The 17,463-nt window shown below is 33.8% G+C and overlaps 1 protein-coding gene across 1 annotated transcript; it reads right to left on the bottom strand.

Moving 5' to 3' along the window:
* Window positions 1-1,019: 1,019 nt before the first annotated feature.
* On the bottom strand, window positions 1,020-14,139 carry LOC145661535 (uncharacterized). Its single transcript, XM_081726857.1, has 2 exons — window positions 13,119-14,139; window positions 1,020-1,051 (listed from the first exon to the last, which is right to left on the bottom strand). Exons 1-2 carry the CDS (start codon window positions 14,137-14,139, stop codon window positions 1,020-1,022), a joined length of 1,053 nt encoding a protein of 350 aa, XP_081582983.1.
* Window positions 14,140-17,463: the final 3,324 nt, after the last annotated feature.

Below are 17,463 nucleotides of genomic sequence, written 5' to 3'. Positions count from 1 at the left end.
CCACTACTGCTATTACTAGTAATACGAAAACAAAACAATGAAAATGAAATCTGTGAGTTTTACGTCCCACAGTTATGCCGGCTAGGCTAAAGGAGACGGTGATGAGAAATAAATGAAATGGTGAAATGAATAAAGTGGGAGGAAACGGAAGAACGTCGAGAACCCCCCTACGGTTTTGTCTACCACAAAGTTCATTTGGCGAGAGCTGGGATCGAACCAGGGACCCCATCCACCAGAGGTGAACGCTCAACCACTGAGCCACCGTTCCAGGAACACCTAATCGACCCTGGCGTCTTGGTGATTTATTTGGTCATTATATTTTGTTATATTTGTAGTATCATACTATAAACAATACAGGAACACGTAACACCATTTGGTATTTGCCTTGCTAATTGAACATTACTACAAATTGCACTGATCTTATGAGCACGCCAGTTCACGGTTTTGGGTTCCGTGGTCTGATGGTAGAGTACCAAATTCTACTTAGTAGGTCAAGTACTTGACTTTATCATTCGTTCTTTAGGCAACTACGGCTCAGGCCGTATGGATGATGATGAGATGAATTGGTGGAATGAAAACAGTGGGAGGAAGCGGACCACCCCGGAAACTCCCACTCACACGGTGTTTGTCCACCACAAAGCTCACATAGCACAAGCAGGGATTGATCCGACGACCTCTAGCACCAGATGTGAGTGCTTTTCCTAATGAGCCACCGTTGTCCATCGTAGATCAAGCATCGGTTCACATTCTACGCATACCGGCCATAATAACTAACATTTCTCCGTTTTTTCTGTACTTAGAAGTTTTTTTTTTTTTTTTTTTTTTTTTTTTTTTTTTTTTTTTTGTCCTCCACTACCCCTGCCTTTGCCGTGTTCATACGGTCTTATTGGCAGATGCATCTGCCCCTAACTCTTTTTAATCTCTCTCTAGTATTTCATCTCATCTCTCTTTTCGTTTTTAATCTACTCCAGAAGCTGGGTGTGGGGCTTATATTCTTTGCCTGATACCTTATTATTAAATCAGGCCTTGTTTCCTCTTTTTATTTCTTGATCTGAAAAATTAAAAAAAATATATTATTAAAACAATATACATACATCATTACATAAATACATAAAAGACACATAACAATACAATAATACACATAATCAATGAGTTGGTAATTCAATAAAATAATAAAAGTATTGTTCTAAAATATTATGGTTTCTCACCTTTGTAAAATTATATATATATATATATATATATATATATATATATAATTTTACTATTGGTCTCTCCCCTGTATGGTTGTTTTTCACCAACTTATAATTTATTTAAAATAATAAAACCCATTTTTAACAGGTTTCCCACCTGTATGCAATCCTTTATTTAAGTTATACACGGTCTTCCGAATCTTCCACTGAACATTTAATTTTTAAAAAATATATTATTATTATTTTATTTTTATTTTTGTTTTTTCGTAAATTAGAAGGTCAACTATGACGCGAAGTCGTAGCAGTTGTAGTAGTATTAGCAGTGGTCGTAGTAGTAATAGTAGAAGTTGTAGTAGTAATAGTAGAAGTAGTAATAGTAGTAGTATTACAGTACTTTGCATTCTTGAATAAAGAGTCAGTTTTGAAACACATTACGATTAACATAGGCTGACAGTAAGACCGTACGAACACGGCAAAGGCAGGGCTAGTGGAGGACATTAAAAAAAAAAAAGGATGACATCTTTAGTTTCCGATCCGTCTTTCAGAACGTCCGGCCCGGCTAGGGCCGGAAATACATGCGCCCGGTTTGGCCCTATAGCATTTGTGTCCGGCCCGAAATATGCCCAGTCCGGTTCGGCCCGGTTAGGACCCAGTCCAGTTTGACATTACTTGCTACAAGCACCAATAACCTTTTCCAATCTACAGTAACGCCCTCTATCACATAGTAGGGTCAATCCATACGAAGTGGTCCAGAGGTGGTTGCTTCAACACCTCCGAAAATAAAAAAAAAATAAAAAAAAACTTTGAGTGTGATGAACCTTGTGTATGAGAAGGTCAATAACATTATTCACGTTGACGTATGTACAGTATAAATATTGCTGAATGACGACCATCTTTGTAGAATGTTATTTTTTGCATTTGCAAGCGTTTACGTAAACTACAGTTGCTTAGGACGTAAGTATCACACGAACTACAAACAAAAACGAATGTTTAGAGGAGAGACTGAGGTACACGGAGAACATATAATCTTGCTTCTAAATAAATATGCAGGGTTGCAAACTAATGCATTTAATCACCAGAAAAAGTACAGAAAATTACACTTTTGACGGGGCTGTATTTTAGAATGGCATAAACTGAAAGGTTCATAAGTTTTGTGCTGAATACTATTGCATGTAAAGAGTCTGCGGAAATATCCAAAGCTATGATACTACTGGTGTAGATTTATGGTTGTCCGAAAGTTGAAGTTTGTGATTTTGATGCCATGTTGGGACGTAATATCTCAGGAGGGCAAAGTGCTAAAAATTGCTGCTTAGGCCACAAAATAATTCAGTATGTGAATAAACTATTGCAAAAAAAAAAAAAAAAAAAAAAAAAAATCATGACTGATATTACAGGGAGAAAAAAGTGAGGACATGGTAAAAACGCGAAAAATGCATGGTCGTAGCCCGGAAAAATTTAAATATTTTGATGTTTCATGCTAGATCTCAAAAACTACGGATAGTTCAGAAATTAGGCCCGCTTTTGGTTATGTTCAGTTGTGCAAAAGCTTGCGAGTGTCCTTTGTTTCATCTTTCTAGCTCGATGATCATTGCCTCGTCTACAGAGTGGTTAATTTATCTTGACCATCCGCTATGAAAGTCAAACTGAAAAAGAGAGAAAAGCGAAACTTTGCACGAAGCAGCCATAAGAAGTGGGACATTTTTGTATGTATTAAACAGAAAGACTCAACATACAGTGTTGCCAACCCAATAGAATGTTATATTTTTTCAAATGACACTACGTCATCACGTAATGAGTTTATTTACATTTTAGAAAACAGTCTTTTATATCGATAGCGCAACTGGCAGAAAATACCAATATTGAAATTAGGTTGTTGATTTTCACAAGTATGATCCCTAATAGAGATCAATAAATAGTGTAGTTTTTTTTTTAATGTATATATGATCTCAAAATTTTGCAGTGCTGGTGGTTACTAATGAAATACAAAACTTCCCTCATGAGTAGAGTAATTCCCTAGTCACCATTTCAGTAGGATTAAGCAAGATAGGGCTGAACCCAATTTATAATATTTGGTCGGTCGTCTATCGTCAATTAGCAAAGATAAAAATGGTATGTGGTAACGAGGTGTGGTTTGAAATGGACTTAGCGAAAAGATATAAGGTTCCGTCCCTGAATTCAACGAGTCACTAATAGGTTCCACCTCCGTCTTTATCAGTCTATGAAAACCGGAAATACTAGAGACCTACTTTCCCGGTTTCAATGCCTGGTCCCAATAGTTTGACAATATGTAATAAACCTCATATATTTTGCTTCACCGATCAGCAATTTATTATTCACTTTCATGAATTGAATATATATCGATTCCCGGTGGGAGATCATGTGGTTCGGATTCCACGTTAATCAGTAGGTCAACGTCTCTTATAGCCTCGCTGCTGAACGGGACGTTAAATTCGAAATCAAATCTGAGAATGATTGCACATAAGGAGGATCCACGAAATATTGATAATCGCAGTGACACACGGAAACATAACCCAGTAGAAATATAATTTAATTATGTCGTGTTGCCAACAAACATTAAGTTATCGAAAAGAACATTACTTATTGACGGCACATTTCTTTATTGAACGTCCCAATCTTCTAGTTTATACGATACACGTATAATAAATATGCAAACTGATTTAATTTACAACTACGAGAGATAAATTGAAATTGCCTATACTATATTTCAATGTATTCTCCTGGAAGGCAACAAAGCTTTCTACGATCTTACTAGGAGATTTTATGTTTCGGCAACGAATTACATTGACTGGTCCCTGAGGTATTAAAGAGCTACCTGGTTCATCTTGTCATCCAAGTTAAACATTATCATTTGAGATGCTGTTGAAGAGAACTTAAATATGGGAATCACTCTGAGCCAAGTCAAGAGTATGCAGCAGATATGACAGTGCTTCCCCATGGAATTAGTCAATAAAAGCCTCAGTTTTTGGCGCCAATTTGTGGTCTCTGGTCAAGGGGTTATCGTATTGGAGAACGACACCTTTCGTGGATGTTCCTTGTGTGTGGCCTTATGAGAAACTATTGTAGAGTAGCACTGAGTAATATTTATGTTATCTTCCAATGCTTTTTTAAAATGTAATTCAGGGGTACGGTCAGTTTGCAGCTAATTTAATCTAACTTAAACTATGCACTTGTAAACAATATATACGAGGGAGCATGACCAATTGCAGAACGTTACTATACAGCGCTAGAAACAAGGGAGTTCTACGAAGCACTACATATGCAAATCCGATAATTGGATTTATTTATTTACTTAACTTCTTTCTGATATATTACGACAGACAAAGATCACTCCACTAAAGAGGATTAACATTGAATTCTATATATCACCAAGATATTATATATATATTTTTTACGTAATATACACATCAATTTAATTGAAAGTACAAAACTTAAAAAAAAAAAGCTTTAAAACATTCTCAAATACAGAAGAACCGAAAGTAAAATAAAAGAAGAAAAAACATAGGTATTGAAATCTATGCGTATTAATGCATACGTAACATACAACAAGTACCTTTGAGTATTACAAATCGTGTGTACAATCTTTACATGTTTGTTTAAGTATTTGTAGGTATTTGTCAGATGGGAGGATGAATTCTAATTAGATTAGGATTAGCTAAAACTGGTTTTGACCTTAAATTAACTTTTTATTTAGTATTGTATCCAATTTTCGTAAGTAAGTTACTATTATCAAAATCACTAACTAACTTATAAGAATACTTAGTCAGCCACTACCCGCTTTTCCAATAAGCTATTATATTCCAATTCAATCAGCAATCTTCTGTGACATTCTGTTCAAAAACACAGATACTTTTTTAAAAATATAATAAGCTAAGAAACATTTTATGAACTTGTTCAATTCTCTATCAATATGCGCTTCATTGATAGATTACCAATAACTAGTGGCGGCGAGTGGACTTCAAAAGTGTGTGTGTGTGTGGGGGGGGGGGGAAGACATGATCTGAATATTTGTATATCAGCGTTAGTTTTCCTGGTTGTTTCTAACCCTTTGTTTGACGAAAGGTTGTGTAATTAATATAATACTATCTTTTTCAGTTAAAATACCGTAGATTGTGTCTCATATTTTATGAAGTAAATTGACAAGAGCAAGCAAGTAGGTCCTAGCCCTTTGTACTCTTAAACAACGAAAGTGTAAGAATAGATTTGATTCCTTGCTCATGCATATCTTAAAATTCTTTCTGGAAACTTGTGTGATCAGATTATTTAATAATAAAAAAAATCAAAGAGAAAGGACAATTTTAATCATAGTAATGAATAATGAGGCTTGTTTTGTAGAAGTTATATTGAAACTGGGGATTAATGACAACTTATATTTTTAATTCCACACATGCCATTAAATGTATGTAATTACTCTTAGAAAATAAAAGACAGTAAATACTACAAGCATACGCTACGACATTTAAAGAAATACGCAATTGCAACATTAATTGCTTTGAATTGCAATTAAAATGTATTTACTGTAGCTTTCTTAACTCCACGCGAAGACAACCAATAAGTACTCACGCATTGGCAAATATTATATGACACCACTTTTTCTATGAACCGGTAATACATACAAAAACTTTACATTTCCAAATGAAACTATATACATTAAGGAGTCACTTCAAAAAGGGGAGCAAGTGCCCCCTCTTGCCCCCTTAATAGCCGTCCCTGCTAACAACCGATCCATATTCTAATCGAGATTAACAATACCATTAAAAAGTAATTTAAAGATGAATGTATTGTTCAATTTCATTGAATTCCATATTAGAAATTCTAACTGTTCATAGAAATTGCTAACAGCATACTGATAATATTGTAATTAAACGCTAGTATTAAAGAATTTTCATCTCGTATTTTATTTATTGTAGTATTACGAAGTGTGTTGTGAGCCACTGTGTATATTTCTATCCATTTTCACTTACAATTGAAAAACAGGCATCTTTTTGGAGTGAGAAGACTCCCAGGCGGGTTCACTTTCTGTAACCTACTGGCCTCTTTCCTTAAATTCTCTCCACGATTACCCCCTTCTTCCCCCTTCGTTCTTCTCAAAATTCCACTTCTACAAATAAACAAACAAACAAACAACGAACGTGCCATCGTAATTATTACGTGTGCATGAATGAAGTTAAGGTGTGCGCGTCTCTTTTTCTTTTACGCTGTTTTGTATATAATGTATATGACTTGTATTTTTATGTAAATGTCTTGATGCTGACTCAGGGAAAGAAGTAAATTCTGTTTAATAAGGTTAGTTGACAAAACACTTTATGTGAACTAGAATTTGATGCTAATACGATAAACAAATATGATGCATTTGCCGTATTACATAGGTCTATATTTTTCGAAATTTTGTTTTATTTTAGCGAGGAAATATCATGACCTTGTAAAATTAGGTAAAAATTAATAAATTCATGCATAAAAAAACTTTTCTGTTTAGTATGTATCGTTTTTCAGTCCCAAGTTCGTACACGACTTAGATATACAGCTTATTATGGGATCTGAATTTGCACATACTTCGATTAGGAATAGAATTCTGATCTTCAGGAACGAGAATGTTAATCCCTGAATACATATAACTTCCAAGCGTATAAGGGGCCGCGGTGACTCAGTGATAGATTAAGTCCTTGGTTCGATCCCAGGTCGCGCCAAGTGAACTTTGTGGTAGACAAAGACCATGTGCGTGAGTTTTCTCGGGGTTCTCCCGTTTCCTTCCACTTTCTTCATTTCCGATTTCCTTTATTTCTAATCGTCGCTGTCTCCTTTAACCTATCCGACATAATCGTGGGACGTAAAATTTAAAGATATCATTTCACTTAATTTTCCAAACGAATAAATTGCGCTTATTAATGTAACTTTTTTTTCGTGTATATGGAGAGAGTCAATGTGCATCACACGAAATCTGACACGCATTAACAAACATGTATCATATACAGAAAACTTCAAACACAAACACATACATACATAAAACTATATTATTAATTTGTTGTTGTTGATGATGATGACATAAGGTTATGTTAGCCAGTAGAAAATGGAAAATGGAGTATACATTGCTCAATGTTGTCATCTATTTTTCAGACTTCGAAATATACAAAATTATGCACTTCTAATACATCAAAATTACTTAATTATTAAAAGTATACTCATGAACTGAACGTGACAACTGACTACTTACACCACAATGAAATATGTCATGGTATCTTGTTTTATTTCCATTGTGTATGTACAGGCTTCAACTTAATGTACGTTGTAAATTACACTTTTCAAAATTTCATGGAATCCAAACTGGTTATGTTACCAATAATTCTCCGCTGCATATGGAATCTATAAAAACACAAGCTTTGCATTGGTAATTTGTTTCTCTTACTTTTAGACCTTTTTATGGTTACCTTTATCTAAAAGTAAATATAGCGCTGAAACATTGTAGACACGTATATAATGTTGTGGGTATGTAATAATATGCTATCTATGTAATATTAATTGGAGACGGAATCTGAATAGTAGTGATTAAAGCACTTCTTCTTAGTTAAAATAAACATCATTAAAATAACTTGTTATTACATTTTAAAGCTTTGGTATTGAATATATTAGAAATCTTTATTTTACTCCCTAATGCTTCAGGGTTTGAGAAATTGATATACTAAAATTGTAGAGTTATGATTTTGCTTTACATCAAAGCAATCATAAAATAACAGTTCGCGTTTGCACTATACACTCAAGGTTAGAAGCTACATAAATATGATTATGATATGTTAATGAAGTATACGTAATCCGTATAAATTTTAATAGTATAATAATAAAGATAATAATAAAGTGTAATGATATAATAATGGAGTTCCGGGTATGAATCCTGAGATCGGCCATCCTGATTAGAGTTTTTCCAAGTTTTTCTTCAGTCTCACATCTTCAATATATATATATATATATATATATATATATATATATATATATATATATATATATATGTGTGTGTGTGTGTGTGTCTAAATATTCTGCCAGGAGCTAAGTTCTAACCCATTTATCCCAACTTATAGATAGACAGGGCACTAAGTCACTAAAATAAGGTAGGCTGGCCAGTTATATTTCTTATATAGTTTGGGGAGCTGGAAATTAAAAGCTGGATTAGAGGAAAAGGTTGACAGTTGGAATTAGGGATTTCACTGTACAAAAACTATGTAATGAGTTCATTCCATAGGTAGTTACTAGTATAAGGAATTAATATTTATTTGATAAAAGACATTCCAATTTCTTAAAGTTCATGTTTCATACAGACCATAGTCTTCTAAATTTCTGTGTTCTTCATGTTCAAGTTGTTAATGATTCTGCGTAAAATGTTCTTTCGGGTGTATTATGACAATTCATTATTAAGTAGTAAATAAATAAACTATATACAATTCAATTACTGACTAATGAATGCATTTATAGGAAATATGTAAATGAGTTTCTTCGCGGTTTAGCTCCTTATATTTAAGTACGAATACAAGGAATTTAAAACTACTTAAACTTTGGGGCGTAGTTTCTATAGTTCTTCAAGATCAGTGAAATCAATCCTTGGAGAGATATGTTATTTTTAAGCAAAAAGTTCAGTAATTTGTTATTGAGCAACAAAATGTTGATTCGGCCAGCGGAAGCTCAGTGGTAGAGCGTTCACCTCTGGTGCCTGGGGTCCCTGGTTCAATTCCAGCTCGCACCGTGAGCTTTGTGGTGAACAAACACCATCTGCATGAGTTCTCTCGGGGTCTCTCATTTTCACCCACTTTCTTCATTCCACAGTTCATTCATTTCTCATCATCAGCGCCTCCTTTAGCCTAGCCGGCATAACAGTGAGACGTAAAACTTAAAGATTTTATTTTCAAAATATTGATTCTACGACGTATCATTGTGACACGTTCAATTTACATATGTGTACTACTGTCATTGCTAGCCTCCTATTGTCAATAAAGAATTGTTTAATCTTATTAAAGAATTTGGTTTACCAAAAGTTTCTTTATATATTTATACTGTGTGACCATGTGTCCCTCTGTGAGACAAAATCTCATGAACTACTTCATGTGTTACGACCAATTTTGGGCAGAATATGGAGGAATAAAAGTTAGAAGTCCATTTCGTTCATGGAGGCGATCCCTTCAATTGATCCCAAGATATAGACAATCAAAAATTGGATATAACTGTGGATATCATCATCCTTGTGTGATAGACTACCCGTACTGTTGTTGAGGTTAGCGGGTTAGTATAATGTTCAGGATGCACAGTATTAATCTGTCCGTGAAATACAATGCTAAAATAAAACTATATAACTTTCTGTTCAACAAATCTAAAGAGTTAAACGTTTGCTATTTTCAAATATCTATTCAACCCAAAAAAATATTACATCATTTCATTTGAGATAAAATGCTATATTTAAGTACAGGGTTTTCATAAAGTCTGGACGGATTTAATTTGCTTATAATTTTCATAAAAATGCTCATAATGAAATCAAATAAAGTGCAAACGGTAGCGGAAGGATTACATTTTTAGTTGGCAACACTGTTAGATAAGCGTCAACTCTGAACACGTTGAGAGAAGGAGAGGGAGGGCAAGGCCAATTCTGGTGTGTCGAAAGTTCACCAAAGAGTTCAAAAAGTCGGCACCGACTGAGAGTGCAATCCGAAAGTGGCATGATAAGTTCTTGGAGACAGGAAGCGTCCTGGACCGTCCTCGAAGTGGGAGGCCGCCAACATCGCCTGCAACAGTGAGCAGGGTAAGGGAAAGCATCATCAACAGCCCACAGAAGTCGATTCCTAGACGGTCCTACGCGAATGTGTGGACGTAAATGACGCCCAGTTGGAGGTGTGGCGGTGAATGAACTGAGCTGGTGCAGATTACAGGTAAAAATTTAATCCTTCCGCTACCATTTGCACTTTATTTGATTTCAATATGAGCATTTTTATGTAAATTATAAGCGAATTAAATCCGTCCATACTTTATGAAAACCCTGTATAGGTTTGACAAAAACCAAACCAAACTCTTTGACGTCGTATGCATTCTGGTACCACTACATTTTTTTTATAATATGGTTATTTAGTAGTACAATATTCTCCAAGATATTGGTTGGTTTTTAAAAGTTCCAAAAACCTTTCCGCTAGTAAAATAATTATTCTCCAGTATAAATCACTTTCTTCTACGAAAATACAAAATCAAAATATTTTATTTTGAAATCTTTATTACTGATTGCTAACAAATTGAAATGTATCCTCTTTTTCATTAGGAATTTAAGGAGAAAATGCTATGTCGGATGTTTGAGCCTACAAAGAAGGCGACAATAAAATAAAACTCAAGTATCTAAAAATCCTTCCTTATCCCTTACTTTCGTGATAAAGTAGTATTCCCACCCAATAATTACAGTAATGTGGCCTGGGGTACTCCCAAAATTACAAGCCTCGTAATACTAGTGCAAAAAATTTTCAAACTCAAAAATGTTACAATTATATATACCAGAAAATAATGACATTAGCTGTAGTATTTAGAAATGATTTCTACTATTATTCTAGTACTTCTACTTCACGATATTTTACGATTTATAAAAAACAAGTTACAAGACTAGTAGTTTTGAGAAATAGGTTCTTGGATTATGATGAGTCATCCATATCTATTATTTACATGCAGTGTTTCTTCCAGACATGTTTTTTTGGGGAGGCACTGCTCCCCCGGAGTTCTGAGAGTGCCCTCTCCGGAGGAGACCAAAAGAATATGTTTATAATATAATAAAATAAATAGAATAGTACCAGCAGTGTCCCCGGAATACTTTTTCTGAAAGAACGACTGTTTACATGATAATATAAATAATAATATTCTACAAAATTCAACTATAAAGAATAAGTACAAAATTGTGAAGAACCTAACACATTATGAGATAAATAGATACTACTCACAATTCAACATAAATGTTAGGAAACTTAGACATGATCAATCCTTTAATATGTAACGTTAACGTTTATGTGCGAATACGTAGTATAATCTCTAACAAAAAAGTGTCGTTAACCAGAAGGGAAAGAAAGAAAAAAAGGAAAGTAATTTAAAATGTACCAATTAATACTGATTTGTTTGTTGATTATTTCAAGTTGTTTTTTTTTTTTTTTTTTCATGTTGACTTCTGTAATTTAATTGTCGTTATGGGAAGGAATTGATATTGACTTCGGTTTCTAGGTAATGGTATGGTATCTACCAACACAGTGAAGATATAATAGTTTAGAACGCCGATATGCAAAGACGTATGTAAGCTTGCTGTTATGTATACGTTAAATATCTATAATATATTGAATATTAATGCTAATACAACTAATGAGTACTTATTTATGCTGTGAATAATGTATTGAGGTGCGAGTAATAATTAGTACAGGATAGAAATAAACGAATTGTGGCAATATATATATATATATATATATATATATATATATATATATATATATATATATATATATATATATATATATATATATATAGTAAGACTATTCATGGCTTTGGATTAATTGTTTTAACAAAAGAGACACTGACCAAAGCTTAAAACTTTACTTTATTTTAAATTATAATTTGTAACTGTTTCGGATATCTATCATATCCTTCTTCAGACACGATCGAAATTAATGAAAATACAGACATATATATAAATGTTGTTATAACAGAGTTTAAATTCTTTAACCGTCATATATATATTCATTGTTATAAAAAATTTTTAAATTCTTTTAACAGTCATATATAGAGTCATTGTTGTACTTTTTTATTTTTATTTATTTATTTATTTTTCTTATTTACCGAGGCCTTCAGCACATCCTATAAGTCTTCGTGTTCACTTTCCATTTAATCACTTCCTTTATTTTTGGTTCTTATAAGGGCCTTTTATTTTTATTATTTTTTTTTTATTTTTATTTATTTATTTATTTTTTTTCTCTATGTTATTCAAACTTCCTTGCCATGATTCATTAATTGGTAATCCCCCTGTCCAGTTCATCAGTTTATCTCTTCCTACCTTCTTTATCCAATCCGCTTCTTTCCACTTCCTTATTATCATTCTTTTCTCCATCTCCAATACTTCCGTCTTATCCCAATTAATTGCGTGATTCGTCTCCTTAACATGTTTGTATATGGCATTGGTATCTTTTTTCTTCCTAACATCATCTTCATGTTATTTTATCCTTTCTTTCATTCTCTTTCCTGTCTCTCCTATATATGACATATCGCAGTCCTCACACCATACCCTGTAAATGACCCCTTCTTCCTCTTCATTAATCTTTTTAGTTCCTTTTCTATTCTTCTTCTTTATTGATCTTAATAAAGTTTCTCCACTCTTTCTATAAGTTCTGACCCCTCCTTTCTTCAATAAATTCTTCAGTTTCTCCGTTTTTTCTCCCATACTTTCTATGCCATGCCATTTTCCACTCTCATCTTCTTCATTCTTCTTTCTCCCTCTCTTCCTCTTCCTGCGTTCTTCTTCCTTCTCTAACTCTTTCTTGCTGTAACCGTTCTTCTCTAACTGTCTGTAGAATTTCTGTATGCTCTCCTTCCTTCCTTCCTCTTCGTCCTCCATCATTTCTATTCTTCTTATCATATTTGTTATGAAATTTCTCTTTGTACTCCTATCCACGTCGCTCCTCTCATGGCAGTACACTCCCGCTGAGCACTCTTTCTGGTACCACCTCGTAACCAGGCCTTCTCCTTGTTTTATTATGCTCATGTCTAAAAAGTTTATTCTTCCATTTTCTTCCAACTCCATTTCCAAGCTTATGCCTTTTTCTTTATCTTCCACACTATCTTTGAAGTTCTCTAATTGTCTCCTAGTCCCTTTCCACAAGCCTAGACAGTCATCCACATACATACAAAATATGATCAAGTTCTTACACCCTTCTTCTTTCACCTTTTTCTCCCATTTGTTCATAATTATTTCTGCCAGTACTGGGCTCAGCCTCGAACCTATACTGATTCCTTTTCTTATTTTTACCACTTTCTCACCGATTATACAATAACTGTTTTCCCATATTAACTTCAGAGCCTTAACTACTTTCTCTTTTGTCCATCCTTTTATACTTTTACTACCCATTTCTTCCTCTATGACACTTATTATTGCTTCTCTACTAAGGCTCGGGAACATAGCCTTAACATCAAGACTAAACATAAGTTTTCTGCCTCCAATAAGATCCACTCTTCTTAACAATTCCTTGGCTTCTTCTGTGTTCTTCACTCTGCACGATTCTTGTCCTTCTCTTATGCTTTCACAAATCTCCTTCAACTCCTTCTCTAGTGGCTCCCAGTAGTTACCTCTACAGTCTAGTACTGGTCTAAGCTTCACCTCTTTCTTGTGTAATTTTGGGAAACCTTTCATTCTTGGTATCCTTCCTTGTATATTTATCCATTTCTTGAAACCTCTTCCTTCTTTCATGACTTTCTTCAATAGATCTTCTTCCTTCATGTCCTTATCCCCTATAACCTCATATGTATTGTCACATAAATCTTCCAGTTTCTTCTTGTACCATTCTTTCTCCATAACTACCACTGCTCCACCTTTGTCCACCTGTTCTATTACTATGTCCTTCCTACTTCTCAACATCATAAGACCCCTTTTGTCTTTCTTCTTCAAATTCTCTTTACTACTTTTCTTCATGCTGTTCTTCACTAACGCTACTGCTCTTCTCCTTATCTTCTCTCTCTGTTCTTCTTCTTTAACGTCCTTCAAGGCCTCTTCCACTGAGTAAATCAGCTCTCTAAAGTCTATTTCCCCTTCTTTCACCTTGAATCTGTGACCTAAACTAAGAAGTTCTTCCTCCTCTTCCGTTATTCTCACGTCTCCCAAAACCACTACTCTAATTTTTTCTCTTTCTTTGCTTTTTTCTCTACGCCATCCTAAAGCTTTTCCTTTCTTCATCAATCTCTCTTTCACTTTTTCTTTAAAACTTCTTTCCCACTTCTCCAAATTCTCCATAACCACTTCTCTTACAAACACTGTCAGCCCGTCTTCTATTTCACTTCTTATTCTCTCCGTAGTCTCTCTACTCCTTCTTTCTTCTTCTTTATTTCTTCTAATTACACTCCACACTAGTTCTTTTTCGGCCTTTTTTAGTAGTTTCTTAAACCTCAGTGATGTGTGCTCCACTCCTTTCTTCATAATCCTGAGACCTCTTGGTGTTACTTCTTCTTCCAAGCACGTTTTCAGGAACCATATTTGCTGTATCTTCACTATCTCCCTTCTTCTCCTATCTTTCCATATGTATATACTCCTTTTCAGTCTTGGAGTCACTTCGATAGTAAGACTATTCATGGCTTTGGATTAATTGTTTTAACAAAAGAGACACTGACCAAAGCTTAAAACTTTACTTTATTTTAAATTATAATTTGTAACTGTTTCGGATATCTATCATATCCTTCTTCAGACACGATCGAAATTAATGAAAATACAGACATATATATAAATGTTGTTATAACAGAGTTACAAATTATAATTTAAAATAAAGTTTTAAGCTTTGGTCAGTGTCTCTTTTGTTAAAATATATATATATATATATATATATATATATATATATATATATATATATAAAATAGGTTATAAATATCAAAATGATATCTTGTAATGAAGCGATGAAATGAGACAATTACAAGACTATGTGCAAATATTGTGTTATTTCATATGAGAGATTTGGTTTTTGTGTGAATGTATCTTGAACGTCAAACCTCTTTTTTTATTATTATTATTATTATTATTATTATTATTATTATTATTATTATTATTATTATTATTATTATTATTATTATTGTTGTTGTTGTTGTTGTTGTTGTTTATCGATGATAGATGTAGTATAGCATTCTGTTAGAAAAGTTGCAAAGAGTTTCAGCAATTTTAAAGTTATTTTCTTTGCAACCGCTTTGCTAATTAAAGGGAATAAATCAGGCAGTACATACTACAAATATGTAAGCAGAACTGAACGTGCATAGCACAAATATTAAAAGAAAGACTTACATAACACAAAATTTCCTTCTTTTTCCATTTCTTAACAGTAAGAATAATAATTGTAACTAATAAGAGTTATTCCAACATTTATGGACATCAGATGTGAAACTAACGATGTAAACCATGCCACACACACTATTGTTTTTTTTTAAAAAAAAATGCCGAGACAGTTCTATATTCATGTCCTTTGTTTCCTTGTTTAATGAATAAGTGTACCATTGTTCATTACCAAGACAGGAGAAATGTGAATATGTTATCAAAATTCACATAATGTGATATACGAAAGAAAAAATACGTGTGGTGTACACTTGAGGAGTTAATCATTGATGGGCCATTTTCAGAAAGCATTATGAATGAAAACGTCCCACTTGTATTTATGTTCATAGTAGGAACGACTAACTTACGGAGTTTGGTTTATCATACCTCATATACAGGGTAAAATTTGTCACAATATTTTGGAAATAGATTCCTTACAACAAAGTTAAAAAAAAAAAAAAAAAAGTTCATTCGAACCTGCGATCGGAAGTGCATAGTTTCGTAGTTAGAGCGTGCTGAAAACGCGAAAAAAAAAGGACTTAAAAATTCCATAGTTCCACTACTATAGGACAGATCGTAGTCGGGTCAAAACATGACTGAGGAAGTTGTATGTGAACTATCAAAATATCCATCTTTTAGAACCTCCGGTACTTGCATAATCATTTTTAGAGAGGCTGTTTGGGAGTACTTGATCACTCTCCACCTAAAAATTGGTGTACAAGTACTGGAGCATTCTTAAACATGGATATTTGGATAGTTCACACATCAATTCCTCAGTGATGTCTTGACCCGAGTACGATAAGTCCCATAGTAGTGGAGCTTTGAACTTCTAAAGTTCACTTATTACATGTTTCGGCACCCTATAACTGTTAAAATCTATTACAAATACACAAAACTGAAATCTTCTATTATCCTTTATTCTTAATCTGTGCCTATGTTTTGAATCTCTTAAATCTATATTATTCATAAACTCCTTATCTTAACATAGCTTCCAATCGTAACTATATTTCTTATCATTATAATCTTGCATGTAATCTTGAATCACAAATCAATCAATCTTCAGACTACATTTTATCTGCATTCTATTTACACATACTAACTCCCATTTTCCTTAGCAACAGTTAGTGTCAAATTCGAAACCACTTTGTACCATTTTCATATTCCAATAATAACTACGAAAATGTGCACTTTGGACCACAGGTCCATATGAACATTTTTCTTATTTTGGTGTGAGTAATCTGTTCCCAAAATATTGTGACACATTTTTGTAACACCCTGTATATATTTACCCTGTGTGTCCATCCGTTCGGCACACAAAAATCACAAGAAGATCTTCATGGATCACCATAAATTATGGTCAAGAGTATGGATTCAAAGTCATTGATGAATATGATATTCAAATCGGAAATGGTATAAATCGACGATTTCCCGTTTTAACGTTCAGCACTATAGAACAAAAGTGGCAATAGATAGCGAGAAGCGGTTTCTGCAAACGATTAAGCATCGCAAGAATACATTTCATATCCATCCTTAACTCTCTGTCAGAACGGGAAATAATAAATATCTACTATAACTTCTCATTTCAATATTGATCTATAGAGTGGGCACGAAGTCCCGTCACCTCCCTTGCAAGTACTGAATATTCAAACTATGCAAACTTTGATTATAATTATAGATGTACACTCTATTGATTGGATTTTATGTGTAATGGATACTTGTTGATTTAATATCTAAATTTGTAACATATCAGTATGAGCTCCATCGTGCTTCGAACATAAAATAGTACGTTGCCAGGTTCTGTGGGACATTCTTCTCAGCATTGCTGGAGTAACCGGTCTGAAAGCATGTATCACAGTTTCTTCGATTTCATCAATCGTCATCAATCGATGGAGTGCCTCCCCATTTTGCCACTTCGGTTCACGAATATTTCAATGAAGTGTTTCCAGGATGCTGGATTGGCCACGTGTCGCCTTCATTCCCCGTTCTACTTGACTGGCCACCTCGAAGCTCGGACTTAACGACCGGTAACAATTCACTTTGTGGATTCTTCAAGAATGGATAGTGAGAAGCGGTTTTCTAGAATCAATTCAGCACCCCAAGGATATATTTCGTCTTCAATCTAGTCTCTCGATTAAAACCGGAAGTAGTAGCAGATTTCTCAAGATGAATTGAGAAAATATCACATTAAAGAAACAAAACTCATTTACG

The sequence above is a fragment of the Thermobia domestica genome, chromosome 10 (genome assembly GCF_964235325.1).
Source record: "Thermobia domestica chromosome 10, izTheDome1.hap1.1, whole genome shotgun sequence".
NCBI lineage: Eukaryota > Metazoa > Arthropoda > Insecta > Zygentoma > Lepismatidae > Thermobia > Thermobia domestica.
This window is presented reverse-complemented; position numbering and strand designations above follow the sequence as displayed.